The sequence below is a fragment of the Quercus lobata genome, chromosome 4 (genome assembly GCF_001633185.2).
Source record: "Quercus lobata isolate SW786 chromosome 4, ValleyOak3.0 Primary Assembly, whole genome shotgun sequence".
Taxonomy (NCBI): domain Eukaryota; kingdom Viridiplantae; phylum Streptophyta; class Magnoliopsida; order Fagales; family Fagaceae; genus Quercus; species Quercus lobata.
The window spans coordinates 22,154,016-22,169,646 of NC_044907.1; the positions used below are offsets into that span (position 1 = coordinate 22,154,016).

Here is a 15,631-nt window from a genome sequence, read left to right on the forward strand (position 1 = left end):
GCTATTTTTATCTACAACTAACTTACCCAAAATAAAAAGACTCGATTTCACCAAAAATTGTGTAGCATCAAAAGCACTTATTGGTGTTTCCAACAAAAAAAATTTACGATTTGAATTTCAAATCTTTTATCTAGCCCCAACTATTTATTTATTTATTTTATATTAAAGTATTCCTCTTAAATCCAAATTATGAAAATAAGAAAAACATTCTTTGCATATCATTTAAAAAAAAAAAAAAAATTGGAAATAGCATTAGCATCCAAAACCATTTTATAACTTCTCCTTCAAGGTACTGCCAAAAGAGAGGAAAAAGTACAAAGGACACAGCCTGAGCCTGACCCCTGCCATGCTAATGAACCGTCCCACGTTCCTAATTCCGTTACTTAAATAGACCCTCCGCTCCTCATCATCACCATCATCCCAATAATTAATATCCACAATCACTGCAACTCTAGCTCTAACTAATTACTTCAAAACTAAAACCCCACTCTCTCTCTCTCTCTCTCTAAAACCATTTCCAATACAAGAAATCTAGGGTTTCTAGTTTCTACTAAAAACCATCACTCAGTCAGCCATGGCCATTGTCAGCAAAGGAAGAGGAAAAGCTTGTACATCTCTCTCTCTTTCTCTCTTTTTCTCTGCATTTTTTAGCTTTTTTTTTTTTTTTATATATGCAATTTTCTTTTATTGATTTTTTTTTTGGTATGTGGTAAACTTGTTTACATGGAAGATGGTGAAGAAGCAGAAGAAGAAGAAGGTGAACTCGTGAGTCGCGAAGCCATTGACGAAGACGACGAAGACGAAGACGAAGAAGGTAAGGTTTTCTTCGCCATATCTTAGTGCCTTCGTTTTCGAGTTATAACGAAAATATCTTCTTCGGAGTTCTCACTTTCCGTACCGTACTGTACGGAACCTCCATTTTTTTCTCTCTCTAAACACTACTGCTTAGTTCTGATCCTAATATAGCTTTTTTTTTCTTTTTCTTTTTTTCAATGTTTATTAATCTCAAAGGAGCTTGGTCAACGTTTATATTAACTTATTACTTCGTTTAATATATAAATACTACAAATCAACTAATCAATAACATATATATATATATATATATATATATATATATTTAAAGCTTTGCAACTTTTCGTCTTCTCGTATTTTTAGCGGTTTCCGGCGACGGAGTTGTATTCGCAGGCGATTGTTTGGTACAGATTGCCGAGAGCTTGCGGAAGACTTTTATCTCGCGAGATATCTCGATATTTTTGCTTTTGAACTCACGGGATTTTAGATCTACTACTTCGCGTCAATCTAGGACACTATTTTGGTTTCCGATTTCGTCTCGTGCCGAGATTTTGGCACTTGCATCTCTTGTATTTTCATTGTTTTCTCTGTGTCATTATTTTTTCTTTTTGGGAAAATGTGTTAGTTTTCTTCAAACAATTTTAAAGCCAATTTTGCTTTCAAAAAACGCCGAAAGTACTTTAGTTAGTTCTCAACAAATTGAAATATTGATTATAGTCACACAAAAAAAAAAAAAAAAATTTTGTTCATTCTGCTTTTTTTGTATTATGGTTATTTATTTATTTACTATTATTGATAAAAAAAAATTTGGGTTATTTATTACTGGATTGATTAGAGCTAGGTCAGGATGAGTATGAGAAGGATGGGTTTATAGTAGATGAAGTGGAGGAAGATCCCGAAGAAGAAGAAGTAGAAGAACGTGTTGAGCAAGAAAAGCAAAAGAGGAAAAAGAGAAGGTCCATTTTTACTCTCCTTATCTCCTGTTTATATATTGAGGACACTGTAACTTTCAATCAAATGTTATTGAAGTGTTTTTTGCACTTCAGGAAATCCTGGAAGTTTGATTATGTTGATGAAGACGATTATGAGTTGCTTGAAGAGCACGGTATTCACCAACGGCGACCGAAATTCAAGCGGCTCAAAAAAGCTAGGAACGATTTTGACATACAGGAGGAGCACACAGAGCTTTCAGATGAAGAGGGTAATCATCTTTTTACTTGAACATTAAATTTATTAGGTCTTGATAAATTGTTGATTGACCCATAAATTTAAATTGATAGAAAAAAAAAAAAATAAATAAATAAAGTGGATGAATTTAATCGCTAACCATTATGGGACCGGACCCAACATGATTTGAACTCAAATTACCTGCTATGATACCATGATAAATTATTAATTGTTTCAAATATTTAAGGTGATAGTAAATGGTGAATTTAGTTACTTATCAATTATTCTAACTATTTCGTTATGCTTGTATAATCATGTTAAAATGTATCTGCTTTTTTGCCTGTACAATTTTAGAGATATCAGATAGGTATATTTTGATACTAAGCCAACTTTCTGGTTGTTGTAGTTACATGGATTGGCTTCTAGAGCCTTATGAATATGTGTGTTGGGGGGGGGGGGGGGGACAGAATTTAGTTATTATTGACAATTGCATGCTGAATTTCCTACTTATGTAGCAAGTTCTAATGTCATAGGACCGCAACTTGAGGATTTTGCTGAAGAGGATGCGGATGTGCTTGAAGAGAATGAGATGGCGGATTTTATTGTTAGTGATGAAGATGATGGAATTGTTATTGGTGGAGCTTCAATCAGGTTTGTTATATCTATCATGATTTCCTGTAGAATAGTTGTTTTTTTTTTTTTTTTTTTTTTTTTCCTTTTTTAAAATTCTTCTTGATTATGAACTCTCTTACTAGACCAAGGAAGTCAAGGAAGAAGAAGTTAGGGGAGATTGCTGGTGTTTCAACTGCTGCAATGGAGGAAGCACGTGACATATTTGGTGATGTTGATGAACTTTTGAGACTCCGCAAAAAAAGTCTAGCTGAGAGTGCCAGATCTCGTGACTCTGCTGAGTTGCAGGGAAAGAGACTTGAAGATGAGTTTGACCCCATTATTCTCAAAGAGAAGTATCTGACAGAGAAGGACGATAGAATTTGCAAGATTGACGTGCCAGAGAGGATACAGGTTTTTTTTGTTTGTTTTAATTATGGTTAATTGCATTGGGTTGGAAAAAATAATGCCTCAGTGTAATGATTTGGACTGAACTTGCCAACTATCGTTCTTTGTAGATATCTGAGGAAAAAACTAAGCCATGTCTTGATGAAGAAAGTATAGAAGAAGAAAGTTCTTGGATACTAGGTCAACTTCCAACAAATATGATACCATTCTGGTTCTTGAAGAGAGTTACAGAGGAAACTAATAAAGGGACTAGCGAAGAATCTAATGCCTTAAAATATTTTAAGGCAGATATCTTAAGGTTCTTAAAGTTGCATCATGTGGAGAAGTATGATGTAAGCCTTTTAACATTTTTCAAAATTTTCTCTCTGATTATTAAAAGTACACCATTGTATTTGACTTGATTTTTTATCCCCCAGATTCCTTTTATTGCTATATATCGGAAGGAGCAGTGCCTAAGTCTATTGAAAGATCCAGAGGAAGGTGAAATGGAAAACAATGAAGGGGAAGAGATAGAGGGAGTGCCAAAAATGAAGTGGCATAAGGTATTGTGTTTTCCCTTTCCCTTTCCCTGGATTCAATGTGAAGATTGAAAACATAGGTTTTGTGTTGCATAGATGAAGTAATCCTTTTGTACGCAGGTACTATGGGCCATCAAGGACTTGGACACAAAGTGGTTACTTCTGCAAAGGCGGAAGCGTGCTCTCTATTCTAACTACAACCTGCGTTATGAAGAAGAAGTTCACAGAATTTATGATGAAGCAAGGCTTAATCTGAATAAGAAAATCTTCAAATCAATTTTGACATCTATATGGAGTGCTGAATCAGAGAGAGAAGTTGATGATGTTGATATGAAGTTTAATTTGCATTTCCCACCAGATGAAGTTGAAGGGGAGTTCAAGAGACCTAAGAGGAAATCACTATACAGCATGTGCTCTAAGGCTGGCCTATGGGAGGTTGCAAGTAAATTTGGTTGGAATTCTGAGCAGTTTGGGTTGCAAATCACCCTGAAAGAAGTGGTATATATATTTTTTCTTTGATAAGTAATAGATTTTATTGCAATGAAACTAGCTCATGAATGTTACATAGCACAATATTGCCCAAAGAATTGCCATCAAAGAATTATTAGCAAAAAGAAATTGAATTAGCAAATTCTGTTAGGGTGCCACTGCCATTGAGACCCATGACAGTGGACCATCCACAGAGTAAGCTAAGAAAAGAAAGCTTTAATGGCATTTCTGACACTTCCACATCTTCAAAAGAACATGGTATATTAAGTTATTAACTATTATGCTCCTTTTTTTCTTTTTCTTTTTTTTTCTTTTTTTTTTTTTAAATTCTCCCCCGGATAGAAGTGTGAGTTCAGCTCTTGTAATTGTAGATGACAGAAGCATTGGAGGATTTAAAGGAAACTCCTGAAGAGATAGCTTTGAACTATAAGTGTGAAATGTTTAAAACTCCAGAAGATGTTCTTAAAGGTGCTAGGCACATGGTATGCATTTCATGTTTATATTTGGTCCAGCTCCATTTTAAAGGTTTCTTTATTTACTGATATTTTGCTGACCTTAGGCTGCAGTGGAGATCAGCTTTGAGCCATGTTTAAGGAAATATGTCCGTAGCTTTTTTATGGATAATGCCGCTGTCTCAACAAGCCCCACCTCTGTTGGAACTAAGTTGATAGACTCTTCCCATCAGCTAGCAAGGGTCAAATGGCTACATGAGAAGCCACTGTCAAAATTTGGGGATGCCCAATGGCTCCTTATTCAGAAGGCTGAAGAAGAGAAACTTCTTCAAGTTTCTATCACATTACCAAAAACTCACCTAGATAAGTTGACTAGGCAGTGCAATGATTATTATCTCAGTGATGGTGTTAGCAAATCTGCACGACTCTGGAATGAACAGCGCAAGTTAATACTACAGGATGCCTTTTCAAAATTTCTTCTCCCTTCATTGGAGAAGGAAGCTCGGGTGCTTTTGACAGCCCAGGCAAAGAAATCTCTGCTTATGGAGTGTGGAAAGCAGTTGTGGAACAAGGCTTCTGTTGCACCATATCAGCGAAAGGAACATGATGTTGGGCTAGATGAGGAAACTGCGCCAAGGATAATGGCTTGTTGTTGGGGTCCTGGAAATCCTGCAACCACATTTGTGATGTTGAATTCATCAGGAGAGTTGCTGGATTGGATGTATGCTGGGTCCCTTAGCCGACAGTCAAAGAATGTTGGTGACTTGCAGTGCAAGAAAGATCAAGCACAACGTCTTCTCAAGTTCATGGCAGATCATCAACCTCACGTCATTGTTCTTGGGGCTGCAAATTTGTTTTGTAAGCGGTTGAAGGATGAGATATATGAGGTCTAAATCTTGAAACCCAATTTAGTTGTGCTAGTATTTCTAACAAATTCAAAATGGTGCTTGAATGCTATGAGAGCCATAATGGAACATTTTCTTCTGGTATAGAGTGTGATGACTTTGCCATTTTTATCCTTTTCAGCTGTATTCTCAGAAAAATTATGACAATAGAAGAAAATTGCCTGACATTTTTGTTTCCTCATATTGTTTATGATCTTTTCTTTTTATATAGGTTTTCAAAAATTTCCCTACTTTCTTGAGTACCTGTGATATCACATATTTATGGCAGTGGACTGGTTCTCTTTGACCAGCTGCTGCATTGTTTATTTTCTTTATCCTATTTCTGTTCCTATTATGCTTTCATTACTTAATAAAATGTAGCACCCCCCACCCCTTTTTTGTGTTGGGGGTGGTGGAGGGCAGGGGGCAGTGCTTTGTGGTTGCTTTCTTTATACTATGTAAATTGTTTGTTGGTTCTGAGTCTTCTGACCATAAATTCAGGAGATAATGCATCAGAAATCTCTTAATCGTGCTTGAACTTGAATTTTATGCAATGATTCAGCAATCAGTTTTATATCTTTGTAATCTTGAAACTTTTATTCTTGTAATATATGCAAATGTTGTTACCTTTCTGGTTGTCATGGCCTAACTCTATATTGTATCAGGAAGTTGAGCCGTAGGAATTTATATGTTTTTCTTGATTTTTTTCAACTACCTTTAAATTATGTTTTCTCATGTTTGCATTTTGGTTTCCCAATCAGATCATATATAACATGGTGGAGGAATATCCTAGAAATGTTAGTCAAGAAATGGCTGAAATTAGCATTGTTTATGGGGATGAATCACTGCCTCGTCTGTACGAACACTCACAGATTTCTTCAGAACAGTTACCTGGACAACCAGGTGAATTCAGCTTTTTATTTTTATTTTTATTTGATCTTCTCGTTGCCTAATTACACTCTTACAATTGATTATTGCTGCTTTTAGGGATTGTCAAGAGAGCTGTGGCTCTTGGTCGCTTCCTTCAAAACCCATTGGCCATGATTGCGACATTATGTGGGCCTGGGAGAGAGATATTATCATGGAATCTTGGCTCCTTAGACCATTTTCTCACTCCTGATGAGAAGTTTGAAATGGTTGAACAGGTGATGGTGGATGTCACCAACCAAGTGGGTGTTGACATAAATTTGGCTGCGAGCCATAACTGGCTTTTTGCTCCTTTACAATTTGTATCTGGGCTTGGACCCAGGAAGGCTGGTTCTTTACAGAGGGCATTAGTTCGAGCTGGAGTAGCTACCTCTCGAATGTACTTGATTGCTCATGGACTTGGAACAAAAAAGGTGTTTGCAAATGCAATTGGTTTCTTACGTGTAAGGTGCAGTGGGTTGGCTGCTTCTAGTAGTGATTTTGATCTTTTGGATGATACTAGAATTCATCCAGAGTCATATCCTCTTGCTGAGGCTTTGGCTGGTGAAGTTCACACAAAATATGCTGAAACTGCAGATTATGATGAGACACCTATAGAATATGTTAAGAACAATCCACAACTGCTAGAAAATTTCATAGTTCATAACTATGCAGAGGATAACAACAAAGATAAACGAGAGACTCTTTATGACATTAAAATGGAGTTGCTTCATGGATTTTGTGAGTGGCGTAGTCCTTTTAAAGAATTAAGTCAGGATGAGGAGTTCTATATTTTGTCTGGAGAAAATAGGGATTCACTTGTTGAAGGAAAGATAGTTCAAGTAACAGTTCGGCATGTAAAAACTGATCGAGCAATATGTGTTGTTGACTCTGGCTTGACAGGAATACTGTACAAAAATGAATTTGCAGATCAACTGGATGATGTTGATTTAACAGACAAATTACAAGCAGGTCATGTGCTTGCCTGCAAGATTAAACAGATTCAGAAGAATAGATACCAGCTGATAATAACCTGCAAAGAAAGTGAGTTGAACAATAGTCAATGTCAAAGCTCATGTGATGTTGATCCCTATTACCGTGAACACCAGATGCATGCCTTAAGTCAGCTGGAGAAGTCCTGTAGAGCGGTGGTAGCAAAAAAGAATTTTATACCAAGGATGATAGTTCATCCCCATTTTCGGAATATGACTGCTGATGAAGCAAAGGAGGTATGTATTTGATATCTATTTACTATGTATATATCCTAAGTGTGGTGATTTATATTGTCTGTGGTTAAGAATTTTCTCTCTCTCCCCCTGCCCCCCTTGCTTTGTTGTGTAGTTCCTTTCAGACAAGGATGTTGGAGCAAGTGTTATTTGTCCAAGCTCAAAAGGTCCATCTTGTCTGATTTTAACTCTGAAAATTTATGACGGAGTTTATACTCAGAAAGAAATAGTTGAAGATAGGAAGGATCAGAAGGCCAGTTTGCTTACCCTTGGAACAACACTGAGAATTGATAAGGACAGTTTTGAAGATTTGGATGAGGTGAGTGCTTTTCTTAGAAATCTTAGAAAATTGTATTTTTCTTTCCATTCATCCACCTCACTGCTTCCATATTTGTTCTTCCCTTTTCATCTTTTTGAAAAAGGGTTCTTAAATTCTGAGGCTTCTCATTTTGCCTTAAATTTGCTCTAATAAGGTGTAGTCTGTACGATGTGCACATGTTATTTGTCAATTTTCTTGATTTTTTTTTGGCTAATTCTGTGTGGAAATCCTTTAGAGAAACGAAATTATTTTATAAAATTCACCAATGTATTTGTGGTTTGAGTTTGAACCATTGATTATATGGATAGAGAATCTTGATGGTAATTTATAACAAGCACACGTACACGTGCACACATATGCGCTGGAGATCATTCGATGCATATTAACCTATGACTTGGATCATATAGCTTACTACTTTTAGTTGTAAAATTATAAAGTAGCAATGAATTGGGGTCATGCTTAAAGTGCTATGGTTACTCGTATGATCCTCAAAATTTGTGCAGACCCTGGACTTCTTTCAGGGTATTTGCTGATGGGTTTGATAATTTAAATCTATATTTTTAAAAATATTGGTTATGTTTTGTTAGGCCTCCTGACCATTTAAATACATGCATTGACTCTCTCTCTCTCTCTCTCTCTCTCTCTCTCTCTCTCTAATAATTCTTGCTATTGTTATAGGTCATGGATCGATATGTTGACCCTTTGGTATCTCACTTGAAGGCTATCCTTTGTTATCGTAAATTCAGGAAAGGCTCAAAAACTGAAATTGATGACCTCTTGAAGGTTGAGAAATCAGAAAACCCAATGAGGATAGTTTATTGCTTTGGTGTTTGTTATATCCATCCTGGCACTTTTATTTTGTCTTTTATAAGAAATACAAATCCACATCATGAATATGTAGTGCTGCACCACAAGGGATATATATTTCGGAAACATACGTTTCATAACATTGATCGGCTTGTGGCATATTTCCAGAAACACATTAATGATTTGCCTCCACAGTCTACTCATTCAGCTTCTGCCATCGTACCAATGGTCGGCACTGCTTATAGGAGTTGTTTAGGTGGGGTACCCATGGGTGGCGGGAGGGAAAAGAATGAGATCAATAGGGGAGGACAGTCATGTCCAGAAAGAGATACCTTGTCAGCTCCTGGTTCTCAAGGTAAAGTTTTGATTTAATTAGTAGTTGTTTTAACTAATTTATAGGTATATGTAGTCTTAGTTTTATAGCATGGAATCTTAGTTTTTGCATCATTGGTATGCTTAAAAGGGAAGAAAATCCTAAAGATAAATTTGTCTATTTTCATTGAGTTATTGCAGTACTTGAGAGTTAATTTTGAAGTTTGAATATGGCTTACTGCATAGAAAGTATTAGTGACTGTGGTAAGCATCTACTTTGGAGTGGACACCTTTTTAACCCTTAACTTCATATCCCCACACTTGCAGAATGATTGAACAATTAGCACAAAAACGCACAAATGTAGGTTGCATCACATGCTTAAATTTTGCCTTCAAGGATGTGATGTTTCACTCTTTAGGTTTTTATGTGCCATGCTTGTAATTCCCAATCTGAATTTGGTGTGATGAATTCAGGCTTGTGTGTCTGGTCAGCAACTCGTAGTATGCAATCTTTGACAACAAGAAAGCAAGATAGAAGAATAAATTTAAGTTCTGCAAGTACAATGTCATGGCATGGAAATCCTCATACATTGTATAACATGCTTAGTTTATATGTTTAAGGACTTGATGGTTCGGTGTTTTGGTTTTTACATGTCATGCTTACACTTCTAATGCATATTTAAGATTATTCGAGTAGCTTTGGTATATTTTGGGTGGTATTTATAGGATTAAGTCAAATAAAAGGCTATGAAATTTTGGTTGTCTTCTGTTAATTTGTAAGTGATATTTTGTATAAGGTATTCATTTTATTAGATGGTTTCCTCTATACCTGTCAGGATCATATACAGATACACTGATAGACCTATTCTCTAGTGTGTCATATAGGAATGTAATGCATTGAACTTATGCTGCCATTGTTTTTTTTTTTTTGAACAGGAAAAAATGATTTGATGAGTGGTGGTAGTCAAGATAGGCATCCAAGTGGCTTGACTACTAAGCCACATGTTGAACAAAGCCATTGCAATTATAATAGCAGGAGGGAAAGCAACACTAATGGAGGGAAGGGTTCTGGATATGGTAGTACTTTTCAATGGGGCTCAGATTGCACAAATGGGAGTGGGATAGAAAATGGGTGGAAAAATTTTCCTGGTGCTAAAATCCAGAATTCCCCTGGAAGAGAAGCTTTCCCTGGTGGGTGGAACGACAATCAGATTAGTAGTACCAGTAATGGGAATTGGAGTGGTGGAGATGAGAATGTTACAAAATGTAGTTGGGGGGTTAAGAACATTGTTGGCAGGGAAGGTGAGAGTGCTACTGCTAATGATGCTTGGGCTGGTGGTGGTAAAAGTAGCAATACCGTTGTTAAAGATGGCAAACAGAATGGCAACTGCTTAAATAAGAACAGTGATACCTCGGGAGGTCGTGACTGGGTAAGTGGGCAAAGGGGAAGTGGCATTGATAGTGGTGGCAATTGGGGCATAGTAAGTAATGACAATTGGGGTAGAGCTGGTGGTAATGCTAATGACAAAGAGAGTTGCAGTTGGGGGGAATGGGGGGGTAGCAGAAGTGGTGGTAGTGGTACTAAAGATGTTGGACCAAGGAATGAAGATTGGGGGGATAAGAGCCATGGTGGCCGGCTCAATATTGACTTGGGTAGTAAGGAAGGTGGGAGAGGCACTATTACTAGTGGTAATGGATCCAGAGTAAGTAACAGTTGGGTTGATGGTAGAGATGGGGCTGCTACCAGTTTGAGCGGTTGGGCAGCCGGTGGTAATAATGATTTCAAAAGGAGTGATGATTGGGGGGCATGGGGAGACAGAAAAAGTGGTAATAGTGGTGGTAACAAGGGTAAAGGGAATGACAATTGGGGCAATAAGAAAAATACTGGCTGGGATGGTTGTGCTGGAGGTAGTAAGGAAAGTGGGAGTGACAATGTTACTAGTGGTAATGGATGCAAAGTAAGTAACAGTTGGGTTGATGGTAGAGATGGGGCTGCTACTGGTTTGAGCAGCTGGGTAGCCGGTGGTAATAATGATGTCAAAAAGAGTGATGATTGGGGGGCATGGGGGGATAGAAAAAGTGGTAATAGTGGTGCTAACAAGGGTGAAGGCAATGACAGTTGGGGCAATAAGAAAAATACTGGCTTGGATGGTTTTGCTGGAGGTAGTAAGGAAAGTGGGAGTGACACTGTTACTAGTAGTGGTCATGGATGCAAAGTAAATAATAGTTGGGTTGATGGTAGAGATGGGGCTGCTACTAGTTTGAGAAGTTGGGCAGCCGGTGGAAATAATGATGGCAAAAAGAATGATTATGTTGGGGCATGGGGAGAAAGCAAAAGTGGTAATAGTGGTGCTAACAAGGGTAAAGGAAATGACAATTGGGGCAATAAGAAAAATACTGGCTGGGATGGCTGTGCTGGAGGTAGCAAGGAAAGTGGGAAAGACACTGTTACTAGTGGTAATGTGTGCACAGAAAGGAACAGTAGGGTTGATAGTAGAGATGGGGCTGCTACCAGTTTGAGAAGTTGGGCATCCGGCAGTAATAATGATGGCAAAAAGAGTGATAATTGGGGGTCATGGGAAGATAGGAAAAGTGGAAATAGTGGTGTTAAAAAGGGTCAAGGGAATGACAACTGGGGCAATAAGAAAACTAATGGCTGGGAGGGCTGTGATAGGGGTAGTAGGCAAAGTGGTAGTGATGTTGGTACTGTTAACAATAGGGGTGGGGTAAGTAATGCTGGTTGGGGGGACTGTAAAGTAGGTACTTATACAAATGTTGGTTGGCGAGCTAGTGGTGAAAATGTAGGCAAAAAGGGTCTAGGGAATGAAAATTGGGGCAATAAGAAAACAATTGGGTGGGAGGGCTGTAGTAGGCAAAGTAATAGTGATGCCAGTGCTGGTAACAATGCGGTTGGGGTAAGTAATGCCAGTTGGGGCTGCAAAGGAGGTACTTCTACAAAAGTTGGTTGGGGAGCTGGTGGTGAAAATGTTGGCAAAAAGGGTCAAGGAAATGACAATTGGAGCAATAAGAAAACTACTGGCTGGGATGGCTGTGATCGGGGTAGTAGACAAAGTGGTAGTGATGCTGGTACTGTTAACATTGGGGGTGGGGTAAGTAATGCTGGTTGGGGGAACTGCAAAGGAGGTGCTGCTACAAATGGTGGTTGGGGAGCTGTTGGTGAAAATGCTGGCAAAAAGAGTGGTGGTACGGGGGAGTGGGGAAATAAGAACAATGCTGGTAGAGGGGGTGGAAGGGCTTGGCATTCAGCTACTGAACCTGGTTCAGAGGTTAAAAATGCTAGTCGGGTTGAAGGGAGTGGCAATCGGGGCAATAAGAACAATACCCGCTGGGATGGGAGTGACAGCGGTAGTAGGCCAAGTGGTGGTGGCGCTCGTACTGGTGATAATGGGGGCGGAGTAAGAAGCGGTGGCTGGGGGAATTCCAAAGGAGGTGCTGCTGCAAGTGGTGGTTGGGGAACTAGTGGTGCAAAACATGGCCCAAAGAGTGGTGGTTGGGGCGAATGGGGAAAGAAGAAGAGCAATGATTCAAAGGCTAAAAATGCTGGATGGGGTGCTAATTCTGGATGGAAGTAAATAGTTTTGGGGTGGTGAAATCATGTGTACAGAGAGTTAACAGTACTGAGATCCTCTTTAATTGTTTTTGCCGTTTTCTTGGATAGTGAGTAGTGAGTGATAGTTTGATGTCTTTTACGAAGAAACCTTATATTACTAATGCTTTAATGGATATATCTCAGTTCTTATATTATTTCCCTCGTGACCAAATATTATTTGTTGGTTTGTTTAATTTTTGTTTTCCATTTTCAAATTTGTAATATCTGTTTGTCTTAGCTGTACAATTCCAGGTTCAGTTAGAAATTCTATTGACGGAGTGCATTCGTATTGCATGTCATATTGAACATTTAAGATTAACACCATTCGTATAGAAATAATAGAAAGAATATTTGATGGGCAAAAATGGCCTGCTATCACTATTTAGCAAAAAAACTAGCAATCTACCGCTGTTTTAGAAATATGTAGGGATCTACCACTTTTTTTAAACTTAAGTTTATGAAACTTGAGTTCCAAAGACTTGAGTTCTTTGAAAAATATACTCTAAAAAATTTTAAATTTTTTTTAAGGAGTTTCATATCGAGTACCATGGAAAACACGATTTTACCAAACTCGAGTATCCAAAAAGTGGTAGATTCTTATATATTTCTGAAACAGTGGTAGATTGCAACATAATTTGTGAAAATGTGTTATTTGGCTATTTTCGCCATATTTGATGAATCATGAATGCAAAGACAAAACCTTTGATTTTAGTTGAAAATGTAATTATTGAAGGAACAATCTAAACTTTCAAGTCAGCTAATGATGGTTATTTCATTCATTGAAGTCTTTCATAGCCATTTGTTGCTAAACCCCTCTAGTCATCCTTGGATTAGATTCTCCCTCCATTTCTTTTTCATCCCTACACAGTGGTTCTCTTCTCTCTTTAAAAACATGACTACTGTTACAACAAAGTGTTAGATTTAAATTTTTATTTCTTAGAAAAGATAACATATGGAACCAAAGGACTGTGGTTTCATAAGAGACTCTTGTAACTTACTCCAGCCCACCTCTAAAACTTGTCTCTATTTTGCTAATCTGACTCAAATGTATCGATTTTGCTTTCTGATTGCTCACATGTAATGACTTCCCTATCTGTTAGGGACCTATCAATTTAACATCTATCCTTGTAGTTAGTTGTTACCCAAAAAACATATACTAAGACATTTATGTGCAACATTAGACAACACAAAGGAAAATAAGATGACTCAATGCACTAATGTATCTTATCAAAACTTAATTTAGCAAATGATCCCATAAAAAAATATAAGTAAAATTTAGCAAATGAGTATATTTTTACTTTTCGGTTACTTTTTAAGTAATTGATTGTTCATCTCTACCAACTAAACCAAATTAATTAAGAAATTGTGTGTAATATATTAAAGAGATAATATATGGTATAAGAAAGTTTACTTTAAAGAGTTTGAAGTTTGAAGTTAGAAACCTCTTTTTTTTCTTTTTTCTTTTTTGACGAAAGAAGTTAGAACTTACGTGTAGAGAAACAATGTAGAATTGACTTATAGAGGTTTTATAATTATTGATGTGACATGTCATGATTAGTACATAATAAAAATTCCCAAACTAATCAAATAGAATGAAAGGAATAAATGAGGCATATCATAATTAGTACATAATATAAAAATAAAATAGACATTAGTATAGCCATGTAATATAAAAATAAAATTTATTTCCCTAACTAATTAAAAAAGGAAAGGAATAGATAAAGATCTCCCATGTTAATTTTTTTTTTTTTTTTTTTAATGAGAAAGAAGTATTTATTAAAGAAAAAAGAAAAAGAGAAGTTACAAAGAAACAGAACTGTTTGCCTCAACCTTGATAATATAATAATCTCTAAACAATAGGAACAACATCCCATATCAAAAGAACCAAATATATTATGACTGGAAGAGCAAATTTGACCAAGATATGGGCAAATGAGTAAGTTTCTACTTTTCTATTACTTTTTAAGTAATTGATTTTTCATATATACCACTAAACCAGATTAATTAAGAAATCATATAATATATCAAAGAGGTAATATCTGGTACAAGATAGTTTACTTTAGAGTGTGGAATAGAAACTGTGTCACTGTTAACGAATCCATGTAATATAAAAATAAAAATAAATTTTTTTTTCCTAACTAATTAAAAAGAAAGAAAGGAATAGATAAAGAGACCATAGGGGTAGCCTTAAATTGTGCCAATGACATTAATTTAAATAAGTTGGTAGAGGAATATTGGCCATAAAATTGAAGGGTAATAAAGTAGGAGAACAGCAGCAATACAGTGTCCTTGTCTTGTTTACCAAAAACGTATACTGATTGTGATACGATCTGCCAGGTGGCCTGCCCATATGCTCTCCTAGCTTGTACTAGTACCATATAGTATTAGACATTAGTACCCCCAATAAAACAGTTCCAACCAAATGACATTTATGCCCCCCTCCTTCCTCTCTCCCACAAGATTTTATGAAACAAGGCTTTTTTTATGTCAAGCTTAGCTCATATTTTTTTCTAGCAAACTTGATGTTGTTTATTAGCTATTTGATTAATATTATATATATATATATATATATATTGTAAAACTATGTCCAAAATGTTTTACTTATTCATAATTCCATAAATTTTTATTACAAATAGATTTTTTTATATATCAATAAGTTTTAAATAATAATTTAATATTATATAAACTTATTGAAAACCTTATTCAATATAATTTCAAGTCTATATAAATATATTTTTAGACAAATATGCATATAAATATGGATAAAATTTAGGTACAACACCTAGATGACGTTCTTTAAGTTCATCTTAGAATTCATAAGATGGAAGTGTATTTTTAGTTAAGTATATTGATGAATTTTAGGAAGTGAACTTAAAGAACAATACATAAATTACTATACCAAAATTTTGTCATAAAATATAATATTATACTATATAGTTAAATTGAATCTTCATGTGAATCATGTTCACGAGTTTATTCACAATCACATTACTATGTTTGATCTTGGCTCGTTTAATAATCGAATCTAAAATTAAGGCTTATTTTCTAAATTAACTTCCGAAGCAAGCTCCAGCTCAAGATTCACCAACTCCATCTCCATTGTTATTCCACGTGGCATGATCACAGCAGCAG

General features: G+C 36.4%; 1 protein-coding gene across 1 annotated transcript; it reads left to right on the top strand.

The window, feature by feature from the left end:
- The first annotated feature begins 373 nt into the window (after window positions 1-373).
- Window positions 374-12,654, top strand: LOC115987746 (transcription elongation factor SPT6 homolog). The gene is made up of 16 exons (XM_031111339.1): window positions 374-608; window positions 731-814; window positions 1,628-1,748; window positions 1,839-1,993; window positions 2,493-2,610; window positions 2,715-2,982; window positions 3,087-3,308; window positions 3,393-3,518; window positions 3,615-3,992; window positions 4,355-4,465; window positions 4,543-5,322; window positions 6,081-6,222; window positions 6,307-7,454; window positions 7,567-7,770; window positions 8,449-8,932; window positions 9,826-12,654. Exons 1-16 carry the CDS (start codon window positions 575-577, stop codon window positions 12,480-12,482), a joined length of 7,032 nt encoding a protein of 2,343 aa, XP_030967199.1. The 5' UTR covers window positions 374-574; the 3' UTR covers window positions 12,483-12,654.
- Window positions 12,655-15,631: the final 2,977 nt, after the last annotated feature.